The 14,195-nt window shown below is 32.5% G+C and overlaps 1 protein-coding gene across 3 annotated transcripts in view; it reads left to right on the top strand.

The window, feature by feature from the left end:
- Positions 1-1,219: 1,219 nt before the first annotated feature.
- Positions 1,220-14,195, top strand: part of LOC117116896 (adhesion G protein-coupled receptor L2-like) — an 18,620-nt gene continuing 5,644 nt past the window's right edge. For 2 of the 3 annotated variants that reach the window (XM_033261020.1, XM_033261022.1), the window contains exons 1-16: positions 1,220-1,363; positions 1,914-2,171; positions 2,394-2,519; positions 3,216-3,419; positions 3,625-3,732; positions 4,083-4,337; positions 4,827-4,961; positions 6,091-6,161; positions 7,356-7,470; positions 8,387-8,494; positions 11,063-11,147; positions 11,384-11,510; positions 11,793-11,857; positions 12,832-12,961; positions 13,400-13,551; positions 14,082-14,187. In XM_033261020.1, coding sequence (XP_033116911.1) covers positions 1,267-1,363; positions 1,914-2,171; positions 2,394-2,519; positions 3,216-3,419; positions 3,625-3,732; positions 4,083-4,337; positions 4,827-4,961; positions 6,091-6,161; positions 7,356-7,470; positions 8,387-8,494; positions 11,063-11,147; positions 11,384-11,510; positions 11,793-11,857; positions 12,832-12,961; positions 13,400-13,551; positions 14,082-14,187 — 2,142 coding nt within the window. In that variant the 5' untranslated portion in view covers positions 1,220-1,266. The remainder of the gene's footprint in view (positions 1,364-1,913; positions 2,172-2,393; positions 2,520-3,215; positions 3,420-3,624; positions 3,733-4,082; positions 4,338-4,826; positions 4,962-6,090; positions 6,162-7,355; positions 7,471-8,386; positions 8,495-11,062; positions 11,148-11,383; positions 11,511-11,792; positions 11,858-12,831; positions 12,962-13,399; positions 13,552-14,081; positions 14,188-14,195) is intronic. The other variant, XM_033261021.1, reaches the window with a different exon arrangement.

Raw genomic sequence — 14,195 nt, 5'->3', positions numbered from 1 at the left:
CCCAACTTTGAAAAACGTTCCGCCGGTCCTGTATACTACACTATACCGTATATAGCTACTGAAATAGCCATATTCAATATTACATGTTGTACATAAACTGTGTCTAGTCATAGGGATATTATAATTTTCACGACTGCCTTGACTACCAAGGTTTATTTAAGAAATTTTGGTCTATAACATTCATCTCGATACACTATGAACTCTGTTTCAGCGAGGAGAAGGTCTGATCATTTGCCCTAAATGACCTAAAATAGTGCCCTCTATAATTTCTGCCTTAATTGTATGGGAAAAATATAATGCGGCCCGGAATACGCCCTCCATCTCCCACCTACAATTTTTAATGATATGCTGTCCTTTTTTAAAGTGTTTCTTTTGGAATATTAACTTTTCCTGGAAAATTTGCTTTTCCGTGCTTTAAAAACGAATATTATTTTATTCCAATAATATGTTATAAACATAGGCCTAGATATTATTAAGACCAGCCACCAGTTGAAAAATCTTGCTTGCAGGCGTCTTTGTAACGATTCCTTTTTATAATAAATTAAATTGCAATGTGATTAACTCAACAAGTTTCCAATCAAGCTGCAAATGAACTCATCCTTTGATAAAGCCAGAAAATTAACAATAAAATCAATACTTTACTTCTTTTTTTTAGTTTTAAGACTTACAGTTAGCTCATTACTTATTAACTCAGCACGTCTCTTGTGGTTTTTATTTTGTTTTTAATTTTCCGCCAAAATTACAAGAAGTTTCCAATCAAGCTGCAAATGAACTCATCCTTTGATAAAGCCAGAAAATTAACAATAAAATCAATACTTTACTTTTTTTTTTTAGTTTTAAGACTTACAATTAGCTATTTACTTATTAACTCAGCACGTCTCTTGTGGTTTTTATTTTGTTTTTAATTTTCCGCCAAAATTACAAGATAACAAGATATTGAGCAGTGGCGGATTCAAGAAGGGGGAAGTCGGACCATCCCTCCCCTCCCTTTTCAAAATTAAAAAAAAAAGAAAGAAAATTATATTCAAGTGTTTAGTCTGAGAGTGCAATTTCCAGGGGCGGATCCAGTGGGGGGAGCACGGATCACCCATCAATTAGTCATCATATCGTCGTTAGCCCATTGGTGACGGAATAACCAATCACATACAGTAATACTTTGATGCATTGTACCTTGACTGAACATGTAATAAATTCATTACAAATAAAAGATGCACTCACCTCACACGAATGTAAAAACGTCATATCAGCCGGATCACGGTCTCAAAGATGAGCAGCCGGACACGGCCAGAGATGCAGGTGATGAGGACTGCTAAGATTGTTTTAATATTTTATTATTTCTGCCGAATAAATTGTTCGTCTATTGGTAAGTTTTAACATAGGTCTACTTTTAAAAACAATACTATTAATTAATCAGATCGGGGAAAAAAATCAGCGTTAGATCATAAAGAGAATCTTTTACTAATATATTCTTAAATTAAGTAAAATTATTTAATGTAGTTAATTTGGAAATTGGTATATAACAAAAGTTTAATGTCAGTCATTTTTTCTGAAGGATAGAGACTGTATAAAGACTCTTTCATTGTTTAAACAATTTAATATTAATGTTATATTACAACTATTTCCTTGTTCTATTTCCAATGACGTTCCTACACACTCTCGATTGTCAGTGGCGTATGGAGTCTTGAAATGGGGGATAATGGGGAAGCGAAGTGGGAGAGGGGTGCTCGATTAAGTGAGGGGGTGCTAACTCGCAGGATAAGATGATATTTCACTACTTGAAAGTAATTCTTGCTTCGAGCATTTTCTGTGGGGTGGGGTGAGGGGGGCGACTGGTGAGCCAACCCCTTCCCCTCCCCACATTCTTAGATACGCCACTGTCGATGTCTGTATGATAACCTACCATTTTATTTCAGTAGATTGTGATATAAAGCACATAGGTAGTTGCTACCATGTTATCGATAGCGCGAATTCATGGAATGGACAAGTCAACGAATGCTTAGTTGAAAAAGACAGTCAGATTATAAAAATTGATTCTGTGGAGGAACAGGCGTTCATTACAGAAACAATTCAAACAAATCTCCAAGCAACCAACGTTTGGATCGGACTCACTGACCAATTTGTCGAAGGGGAATTTCGTTGGCAGGACAACACATCTATCGTAGCGTATGATGGCAAGTTAATAATAATAATAACAATAATGATAATAATAAATAATAATAATAATAATAATAATAATAATAATAACAATAATAATAATAATAATAATAATAATAATAATAATAATAATAATAATAATAATAATAATAATAATAATAATAATAATAATAACAGAAATATTGACATAGTTATACAAACCGCCTCAATATATTTATCTCTTTTGACTTAAATCAAAGACTTTGGTAGTGGCCAGCCAGATAATGGATGGAGATACGGCGAGGAAAATTGTGTGGAGATGATAGATGGCAATAACTGGAACGATTTATCATGCACAAGTTACAATAAAGGTCTTTGTGAACTAAGTAAGTGGACTGCACATGCGCACAAAAACATAAACCTGTATGCAGAAACAGATTTGGGGACTGACATTTCAAATTTCCTTATTAAAATAGACTTCGAAATTGTAGCAATGCTTCATTTCATGGATACTGTTTTTACTAATCACTATAATCAAAGATACTAGAAATACAAGATAGAGTTCTCCACACAAAAAAAGTGTTCCACTGTCTTCCACCGAAATGCATGGTGGGAATACGAAAAATGGGACGCCCCTACAACTGGATCTAAAAAAACTTGTGCTATAAGAGACAGCTATAGAGCATAGTCCTACTTCCATTCTGTGTCGATACCGATAATTTAATGTACTATTATCTAATATTATTATTATTATTATTATTATTATTATTATTATTATTATTATTATTATTATTATTATTATTATTTATTATGTAAAGGTACAAATTGTTTTGAATTTGTGTTTGAATACCGAATAATAAACGCAGGGTTTTTTTATGCTCCTTAGTTATTGCGTAATTATGCTAACAAACAGACAGAGAGTAAAAACATAAACACATAACTTCTTTGTCGGAGGTGCAATAAAATGAGGTTGTTTATCTAAAAACTAAAACAAAACAAAACAGTTAGTCTACATGTATTCAAAATGAATATACTACTAGAATAATCAAAAGTTAATTAGTTTATTCCTTTCTTCGATCAAGATTGCGATTTTCAAAGAAACAGAAGTTGTTATATACTTCTACCTGAGCTAAGGACGTGGGCTAGTCAGGTAGAAACATGTGCTGCTAACTTCATTGGAAACCTGTCAAATACGGAAACTGATGCGGAATTCCAGTTTTTGGCAAGTCGAATAAATCTTTCGGAACAGTTCTGGATCGGCTCCGACCATTCCATTGCTGCTAATGGTAATGATTCTGTCTATTTCAAGCACTGTGTTTCGTTATTTAGATCAATAATCAGGTCCATCAGCGATTTTTAATAGTGCATTATTGTGTTCTAGATTCGATATTAGGGATTAATAACCAACTGAGGTAAGACTATCCAATAGGTAGGAGAAATAAATTGTGTATACATATAATTTGTTTTCCTCTTTATTCCTATTCTTGGCAGTATCATCGTTAAATTCGTCAAATTCTACAGAGGACTGCTTTAGTATCAATAATCAACAACCAGAATCGATTGCATGCACAACATTACTACCAGCTGTTTGCGAAGTAGGTATGAATGATTTCATCATGTGTTGTTACCAGTGAACAATAGAAAACATTGATCCTTTTGATAAGCAATGTAAGGAGGTGGGGGCGTAATGCGGTCCCGGGGCATATGATGATGGAACGTCGGTCTTTCAAGATACGGCAACAGCAATTGACATTTTAAAAAGTTTAGTTTGGAACTTGGTACAATTTAAACTAATGCTTTAAAAGAAGACGAAAAGAAGATATTCTAAAATGAAGTCAAAGTCGAAATATACCGGACCCTGGGAGGGAGTTTTACATGGAGCGTCGAGACTACCCCAGTCCCCAATGTTTCTGCAAGCCAATTGACTTATTATCAAATATTTTTGACAGATTGTGAAGCTTATTTCAACAATAGCTGCTACTTCCCCAACCCCGAATACAGTTTTTGGTTAACGCATCAGTCGTGGTGCCAGAACAAAGGAACAAACTTGGTTGCTATCAACTCCGAAGAGGAGCAGCTTGCTATCGACGTCATCATTCTTTCATCGATAGGGTATAGTGGTGGGGTGTGGATTGGTTTGACAGACGAGGTCACAGAGGGCATATTCCGGTGGGCAGACGGCAGTATTTACAAGGGCTTCTCTAGTAGGTCTATAACAATCTTCGACGTACTGTACATATAATACATACACATAAATTGGATTAGGACAATAACTTCCAATCAGAATGAAGAATTGGTGCAAGACTAGTGTAACAATAGCCACTGCCTTAAAAACTAATAGGCCTACCATGCTATCAATGTTGCATGGTAGTATAATAATAATACTAATTATTATTATTATTTATTATTAATATTATTATTATTATCATTATTATTATTATATTATTATTAGCATTATTATTATTATTATCATTATTATTATTATTATCATTATTATTATTATTATTATTATTATTATTATTATTATTATTATTATTATTATATTATTTATTACAGTATGAATCACTCGATAGTAAGTATTGTATGAAGGAACACCTCCACTGGAAATAATCAAGTATATATGATGATATTAGTAAATATGAATATGATACTATTAAATATGTAATACTGTAAACCTACTTATCTTATTCCAGATTTTAGGGGCGTTGAGCCTAACAACGGCCACCAATATGGGCGATCGGAGGACTGCGTACTCATTGACACACTCAACGAATTCAAATGGTACGATATGCCGTGCGACCAAACTCATCCGACTATCTGTGAAAAAGGTACCGTAGCATATAGTTTATTGTTTATTAAAAGAAACTTTTTGATAAGGGCATTCAACATTTTTAGTAGATTCTATGGTTAGCTGTAGGCCTATATATAATCTCCAGGGAGGAAGAACTATACAGTGTTATCTGTAATCTTTGGTTGTATTTTTGGCTGTTAACTTACTATATATATACTGTCTCTTATATAAATGTAATATTTATTCTACAGTGCGCATATTACCTAAAGAAACTAGTCTTAGTGTACAAGATGTGTATAAGAGACAGTATATATACTTAGTAGAGCTATATATACAATAAAATATATACAAATAATGGATTATAATATAAACAAAAATGGATAAATTAATAATAACGGTGCTCAAATAGAAACAGGTTGTTACAATCGTATCAAGCATAGCATTATTCCGTGGAATAATGGGTATGACACTCGCCTTGATCGAGAGGTTGCAGGTTCGAATCCCTCCAGAGACACTTTTTTCATATAACTGAATAAAATGAACTGAAGGACTATTCCTGTTTAATAATAGGGCTATACTTGTTCCTATTAATTGATATGTTCAATTCCAATTAAACCATGATAAGATGTCGGCAAAATGATTATGTAAGCGATAGATTATTGGCGGTGCCATTGAACCAGCTTAATGCTAAGACTTATTTAACTAAAGTAAACAGGAAATAAAACATAGTAAGATTAATATAAGGTCCTATATATAATTAAAACAATTGTGGAATAGAAAATAAATTGCAGAAATATAAAGGTATATGTAGTTTAAATAATTTAACGCATGATATCATGATGACTATTAAATACAGTTTAGAAATCAATGAATACAATAAAATGTACATAAGTAGAAATAATATATAGCATAATATATAGTTAGATACTGTATTCATAGTGAATTATTGCGTATGAAGGCATAATCACATGTAGAGCCTAAGTCCTTATTTAGTCTAAATTAAATTGTCACTGAACTTATATTTTGTGGTCCAATCAACTAATTGTATTTTTAACTTGATTCTGATTGGTTAATACTATTTATTATTCTTTATGTATGTGTAAGATCTCCAAAATTTTCTCACTTTAACGTTGATAAAGTTATATGTAAGCTCTTTTTATTAACAGAAGATAAATCATTCCTGGAAAACAATAACATACTTGGACCGTGTCAAAGAAATAATACCTTGCAAGACATTGTAAGTACATTGTGTTTAAATAGAATCTGTCTACCAGTATTCTCCCACCTGTACTATATTAATTACATTTCCGCAAAACACATCGCACACATTGATATAATTTCTATTATTTAAAAAGCAGGTGCTCCAGATAAGGCCGAGCTTGTGCGGTGAGAGGGGCGCCCCCACTCCTAGACTTACGTAAGCAGCACACAATCACTAACCACACGTGAAAAAAGGCTAAGGCTGTAAAAACGCCGTCTATCGCGAATCATAAGTCCTCGATTGCCACTTTATTACAGTCCAGTACCCATCTCATTTACCTTTTATTGAAATATTATACTGAAAAGGTACTGAAATCAAGCATAGAACATCGCATTAATCAGTCAAAATCTAATAATTATCAAGATCGTTGCTGTCAATGTCTTGTTGAATTAGATCATCTACAAATTCCTTTATTAAATTAACATATTCTTTTGTGTCGTTAGTGAATATAAAACCACAGTGTCGTCTTCAAATCTGCGATAATGTTGATATTAAATTATGAGTGCTAAAGGAAAGGATTCTGCGAAGAGTGAAAAACAGTTCTCAAATCCGGAATATTATATTTATTATATAATATAGAGATCATATTCATGTTAGACTTCTTTTTTATACTTTGTTTATGTTTTTTTTGTGTGTGCCATAGAGCATATACATATTTATCTTAAATTACTACATTTTGTTTCAGGGAGTTTTTCATATAATAAGCTGTGCTTCAGAAATTCCCACTTTCCTTCTTTTCTCCTCTTTTGATTTAAATGTCATTATGGTGAATATAATAACAATACAGTATTGATTTGTAATGTTTATTAATATGTAATGAAATGTTTATGTTAATGTATGTTTAAAGAAAGAAAAAAAAGGAAATGAATGAATGAATGAATGAATGAACGAACGAACGAATGAATGAATGAATGAATGAATGAATGAATGAATGAATGAATGAATGAATGAATGAATGAATGAATAGCCCTACCCGGGTTTCTTGCTGTATATGCAAACACCTTAATCAGCTGGGCTGGTAGATTGATTGATTAATTGATTGATTGATTGATTGATTGATTGATTGATTGATTGATTGGCGGTCTGCGGGTGTTCGATCAATAATTGACTGATCGATCAATTGAAAATATAATGGCCTATAACAAAGCTAGTATTTCTCCTTCTGTGTAGGATTCATACACTGTTGCAGAATCGATGGAGTGTGTGGAAGCGATATTGCTCGACTGTGTATTTATCGATTCAGCAACCGACTTGCAAGAATGCTCCACTGATGGTGATTATTTAAGTACGTTAGCAAACCTTCTTAATTATTATTAAACCAACATTATATGTTTAAGATAGCCTTTTTTATGTTGTTTATTGTATCTTTATCTATACAAAGCCATATTGAAAACAGCTTGACAATCTCGTCTGTATGTGTTATCCTACCTAAATATGTTTAATAAATAAATAAATAAAATAAATATGAACATCAGTTATTGTAGAAAAATAATATAAATATTTTGGTTAAATAATATTCATAATGTAATTTTTAAAACGCTATTTTCAATAAGATCCATAATCATCAAAATCATCATCATCATCATCATCAATAATAATCATCATCGTCATCAACATCATCCTCAACATCATCATTATCATAACAGTATTACCATTCTTCTCATCACCATCCTTATTATTAGCATCATTATAAACCACCATCCCCAACAATATTGTTAATATATCATTATCAACACAACATCATCAATGTTATAATTTCCGTCATCATATATTAATATTGTTATTATTAATTATTATTATTTGTCGTTATTACTATCCCATTTATAAAGCCTACAACAATAATAATAATAATAATAATTATTATTATTATTGTTATTATTATTAATTTTCCTATTATTAGGCAAATTATTTATTATCGTTTATTATTAGTAATGTATGATTAGAAGACAGACTTAGACCCGTAATAAGGAGAAGTATAATTTTCAACATTTGTTATCTAACGAAAGAAATATTTTCTCGTTTATAGTTTGAAAAGAAAGCCAACATCCTGTTTATTTACATATACGAAGTAAACAATTTAATTAAATATTGATTTTGTTCAAGTTATTCTTTCCACATATTATCATGGTATACCACTTTATAAAAAAAAAAATCAAATATGTAATGTTTTTTTTTTTAATTGGATTATGAACTTTCTGCAGGTGGCCGTGTGGCGGTTTTATACAATTTGACAAGCCTGCAGAACTTCTCAGTATCCGCATCGGATAAACCGGTGACACTTTCTTTAAACGTTGTTGATGAAACCACAGGTGAGTCGATAATACATTCCATACAATCCTGCATTTTCAGCATTTTGAGAGGAATAAGAATAATTACAAAATCATATCATTTATTTTCTTTTGATAAAATAATTATATTAATAACTGAGCCTGTTATTTAAATTACAGTTCTCCCTCTAGGCCTAATTAAAGACGACTTCTGGGACTGAGGTTTCCATTAGCAGCTTTGGTCTCTAATTAAAGTATAAGACATTTTTAAATTTGGGACCACAAAAAAGTTGTCTTTAATTGAGGCGGTCTTTATTTGGAGGGGTGTGTAATTGTATTTAAAAAAAACATATAGTTTTAGAGTATCTTTAATAATTCACATAAGGAATCTATAAGTTAACACGATACACTCTTTTTTTCCTTCCGGCTTAAAGTTTTTTTTTCATTCTACGTGCATACATACACTCCCCCACTAGATAGCTTCTGAGAAAAAAATATACACTCTAGTTAAGAATTATCTCATGTTTTGAGCTAGCTCCCTCACTTAACCTTCGAGCCCCCACTTTAACCTTCGCTTTCCCATCAGCCTCCATGTCAATTATACACTCCTAGATACATCTCTCTGGCTGTAGCTTTACCTGCCCGGCTTCTCTGTTTTTATACCTCTTGGCATATATTCAGGTCACCAAGCATGGCATTACCTAAATACATTATACATAAGATACGTGGGTCTCATTATTAGGTTAGTCAATGGCAAACTAATTTTTCAATCGTCTATTTCTAATAACATTTACAACGAATAATAAAGCCCATTGATCTTATAAAATGATACTTTGTTAAAGGACGTATTGACAGAATTGATTGAAATGACAGAGCAGGTGTACAAAATAACTGACTTTAGGTAAACAATAACCAAAGAAAAAAAATCATATTTTTCATCACGCAGACTATTAGTTATAAGATAGTAGAGCTTGATGAAAAATGACAAAACGTAAATTTGACTAAGATGAGGAAGAGAGCCACACGTTTAAATGTGCTACAACGCTGAGATAGATTTATAGTCGTATTTTGTTACTTGACTTTTATTTCCAATTTGTATAAGAACCTACACTTCTATCAGCCAATTCTCTTTATTAACCTACATTAGTCTACCCTAACAATAGTGGTAGCAGTCAATATGATGTGTCTACCAAGAAATATGAATTAATCCATGCAAATATATCTCACTGTAATTGAAAGTGCAAAAACACATTACAATCTGCCCTGGTTGTAGGCTAAACAAGCCTCTAGCCAAAATAGAAAAAAAGATTGTAATTATCGAAGAACAAGAACTTAAATAATTTAATAACCTTCTAAATACTGAAATTTCTTAAACGACATACAACATATTAAAATATTTATTGATGGTAAAGAAGTTGACAGAGTAAAATGTCACAAATTTCTTGAGGTACCCATAAACGAACACGTAACTTTTAAAGAACATATCAGTGTTATCTCAAAAGATATCTCTATGTACATCGGAATACTATATATGATGAGACACTTCCTTCCATTTCATGCTTTACTTACTATCTCATAGATCAATTGTTGAACCAATTTTTAACTATTGCATCATCGTATGGGGCTGCACGTACAAATATCTTGATGAAATTAAACGTCTTCAAAGAAAAGCAATTCTAGTTATTATCTTCACAAACTATAGAGAGAGTGTATCGTCTGTTTTTCCGTAGGCATGGGCTCCTAAAGATCCATGATATCATCATAAATTATATCAAATTGGCGTTGCTATGTATTCCGTCACAAAAGAGCTTAATATTAGATTAGTATCTATATTTGAAAATTAAACTCATAAACACCATTATAACACAAGGGTTAAGGCTAAACTTTAATGTCATTATTCATACTTTTAAAAACACCCTACTGATCAAATACTAGAGTACTATACATTTTTTTCTACCGTTGTACTATATTCATGTTTTTATTCACCTTCGTCATTTTAAAAGAAAATTGACAGCTTTATAAATTTTTAAAAATGTCTTAACAAAGATATTTTATTCAATATTTCTATTTGTTTTAATACTTCATTTATGCTTTTATCAATTATTTTAATTTTAATTTTTATCTTTCTTAAGATTTTATCAATTTTATCTTTTTATTTCTGCATCTATTTTATCACAAATGTTATAATGTTATCATAAATTTTATGAACTTTATCATAAACTTTATGAATTTTATCATAAACTTTATGAATTTTATTTGTATTAATTTTATGAATTTTATTACAATAGTCTTACCTTTACTCCTTTAACTTTCTGCCACTGTTTTTGTCAAACAATTTAACAAAACCGGTTGTCCTGGAATACACCACCACCAAACCCGTTGAAATGTGTTCTTGGTCATTGGTTTGCTTGCTTTTTAAATTCTTCCTTTGATTTTATGTTAGGTTAGGTTAGGTTGTCTGGTGTAGTTGTGAATTTGTGTTTTTATATTATTTTATTGGTTAAAATTTTTTTTAAGAATGTCCTTTTCATCTTTATCTTATTTTTAGCATTTTAAAAATGTTATTTGTCAATTGACATTGATTTGATAATGAATAATTTATTATTACAGGTCCTATTATAATCACTGTAACTTATTGGAATTCTGATCAGACAGATAATGTCTCGATAGTAGATAATACAGATATAACAAATGGGTAAATATCAAGCCGTGTCATCAATTTAATTTGTCACTTGCCTAATAATTAACATAATAATTATTATTATAGTATTATGTCGAATATTTTCATACTAATGTTACTGATATTAATGTTACACCTGTCTCTTATACACATCTAGATGTGTATAAGAGACAGTATATATATGGATGAAGGGCGATGCCCGAAAACGTTTGCGTTTGGTAAATGCAAACATTCCAAACTCTCAATCTCAGATCCTCATCACCAGCAGAACTGGGTACGTACAGAATGGTAACTGACTTCCTCTCCATAAGTGTCTTTTCAATAAACAGAACAAGACTGCAAGCTGACGTCCAATTCACTATGCCGATTGTTGAGGAGGTAAATTTTGTAAACTTTGACCAAGCTTAATAATATATATTCATCATTTGTCGGGTGGTCGACGGAACTTTCCGCCGGGGCCATATTATGTTGCTCAAAACACAGATTTGAAGGAGACCGGCCGGCCGGCCTATTATATTTAATATTTGAATATTGCAAATTTAGATAAGCATAATCTTAAGGCGTTTTCCAGATTTCACAAACGATAATATATCTATCTCTAATAACCATACTTAACGTTATTTCGGTTTCAACTAATATTTAAACCCAATCTTTTTTTAGGTAAATATCTCGGAATCGCAACAAACATTGCATTGTGCATTTCTCGATCCAAACTACAATACTAGGTAAGATATTTTCATTGTTTTCCCTATATTAAACTTTACTGCACATAGGCCTATTACTTGTCCAATAACACTCAATTTCCTAGCTTAAAAGGTGAAAAACAGGGGTGACGCCAGTGGTGGCCAGGGCCAGGAGACCTAGCCCCCACCCCCCGTCGGAAAGAAGAAAACAATATAATGTATTTTTTACAGTAGACTCTAAAAACGCCCCTGGATTACTCCCCAGAGATATGTATCGAACCGACTACGCCCACGTACGTTCTCGTCGGGGTGTCGTCCCACCACCCCGGTCGGTGACATTGGATCCCAGTCGGGCAAATTCTGGGGCCGCCCCTGGTGAAATATAATTGTCTCCTCCAATTGTATAGTATTAGTTTGTGTCATCTTTATCTAAAACAAACATACATACAGGATAAACAATAAAAGGAAAGAAAAGGACTTCACATTTCGGCTTCCATTGTCTGTTTTAAACGTGATTTATAATTGTAAACTTTCTGACGATTAATTTTGCTAATTTAACCTTTATCATTATCATCTTTTTTCATTATCTCTCATTTCATATATGATTCTTTCTATTACTTCCATTATCAGCTACTTTATCATCCCTCAATCATCATCTGATCAATTTATCTCTGTCCTTTATGTTAGGGCCTACCATAGATTCCGTTATTATTTTTTTTTTTTTATGATACTATAACCCTTTTATTTGCAACCTTCACCATTAAACACATCACTTCCTAAACCGAAACACAATTACTCTTCATGTGGCAAGGAGCAGATTAAAAATGTATACAAAGTCGATAGAGATATACAGGCCTATAAAAGCCAGTACATCCAATAATGTGTTTTCAAAATATGTTATGTATTATCAACGATCCTTCATTGTAGGATCATGGTCAATACTAATTAACACCGTTTCCACACGCGACGTAATAACTCATTTCCTATGATCGGCCTACAACTCATATTTTTTCCAGTTTGTGGTCGTTTGAAGGGTGCGAAACTAATTGGAATACTCTTGATGGCGTTGTACATTGTACCTGTAACCATTTAACAAGTTTTGGAGCACTGATGCATAAGCCTACTTTCGATAAAGTGCCTAACGAGGTAACACAGGCCAGTATCTAGGTTAGGAGTGGGGGTGGGGTTAGACGCGATGCAGTAGCGGATTTAAGGGAGACCCAGCCGGCACAAGCCCCCTGAATTTGTCTAAATTATAACAAAAATTTGAGAAAAAAAAAGAAAATTATATTTAGATTTATGCATGAGTGTGCCATTTCATTTGGTGGTGGCCGTGGTTGTGGTGGCGGCGGTGGCGGTGGCAGTGCCGATGGTGATGGTGGTAGTAGGAGAGCAGTATTATTACTACTGCTGCTACTACTACTAATAGAGCTACAGTATTATTATTATTATTATTATTATTATTATTATTATTATTATTATTATTATTATTATTATTATAACACTAAGCTAGTAATAATAGGCGTAAGAATTATTATAATAGGCCTAAAATAATGATAATAATGTAATTTCATTGCACCATAGGAGCATGGATCTAAAAAATCTTCGGAGTCTATTTCAGACCATGAGAACCATTCGAGCTTTCATGAGAAGCTGTTATCGAAGTTAACCCTCATCGGTTTCGGGCTGTCTACCACCGCTCTTACTCTGACTGCTATCACATATGCATTTTTCAGGTATGTTATTAACTAGGCGTAGACCTAAAAAGAGATGGAGCATCCGACAACACACACTTAGAAATGAGGAGGTAAAATGTTTGATTGTAGAACCAAATTCATATATCATTTATACTGAGCCCGAAAAACCCACGATTCTTGTCAATGTACAGTAGAACGAAAATTGTATGTTGATCTTTTGCGCAATCGATTTTGCTGTGTTCCTTCTTTCTTGTACTTTCATATATTAACCTTTTAATAAGTAGGAAGCCTTTGAAGTGAAATCATGTGCTCAATCCTACTCATTCATCAAAAGGTCACCGCTTAATCATTTTGTCCAGATCTGCACATGACTAATGTACTGATTCGATTTTCTGATCGGTTCGGTAGGCTTTCCGATCCGAAAATTCCGATTCAGTGCGAATGCACTTTCAGCTTAGTAGTTGTTACACATTAAGAATTTATAATTTCATCGTTTTACCAATGCATAACATTCATATCGTAAACAAACAACACTAGAAAGTAACATGGACTGCTGATACTCTTTACAGAGAGCTCTGGAAGTCTCTTCGAAACGCTATTCATAAAAACCTGGTCGGAAATTTGCTAATATTTTATATTGTTTTCATCGGTGGAATCCAACATGCAAAAGGAACGGTTAGCAT

This window comes from Anneissia japonica, unplaced genomic scaffold (assembly GCF_011630105.1).
Source record: "Anneissia japonica isolate Jap-2015-1 unplaced genomic scaffold, ASM1163010v1 scaffold1302_len1884557_cov193, whole genome shotgun sequence".
Lineage (NCBI taxonomy): Eukaryota > Metazoa > Echinodermata > Crinoidea > Comatulida > Comatulidae > Anneissia > Anneissia japonica.
Note: the sequence above shows the minus strand (reverse complement) of the source record. Positions and strands in the feature narration are given on the sequence as shown.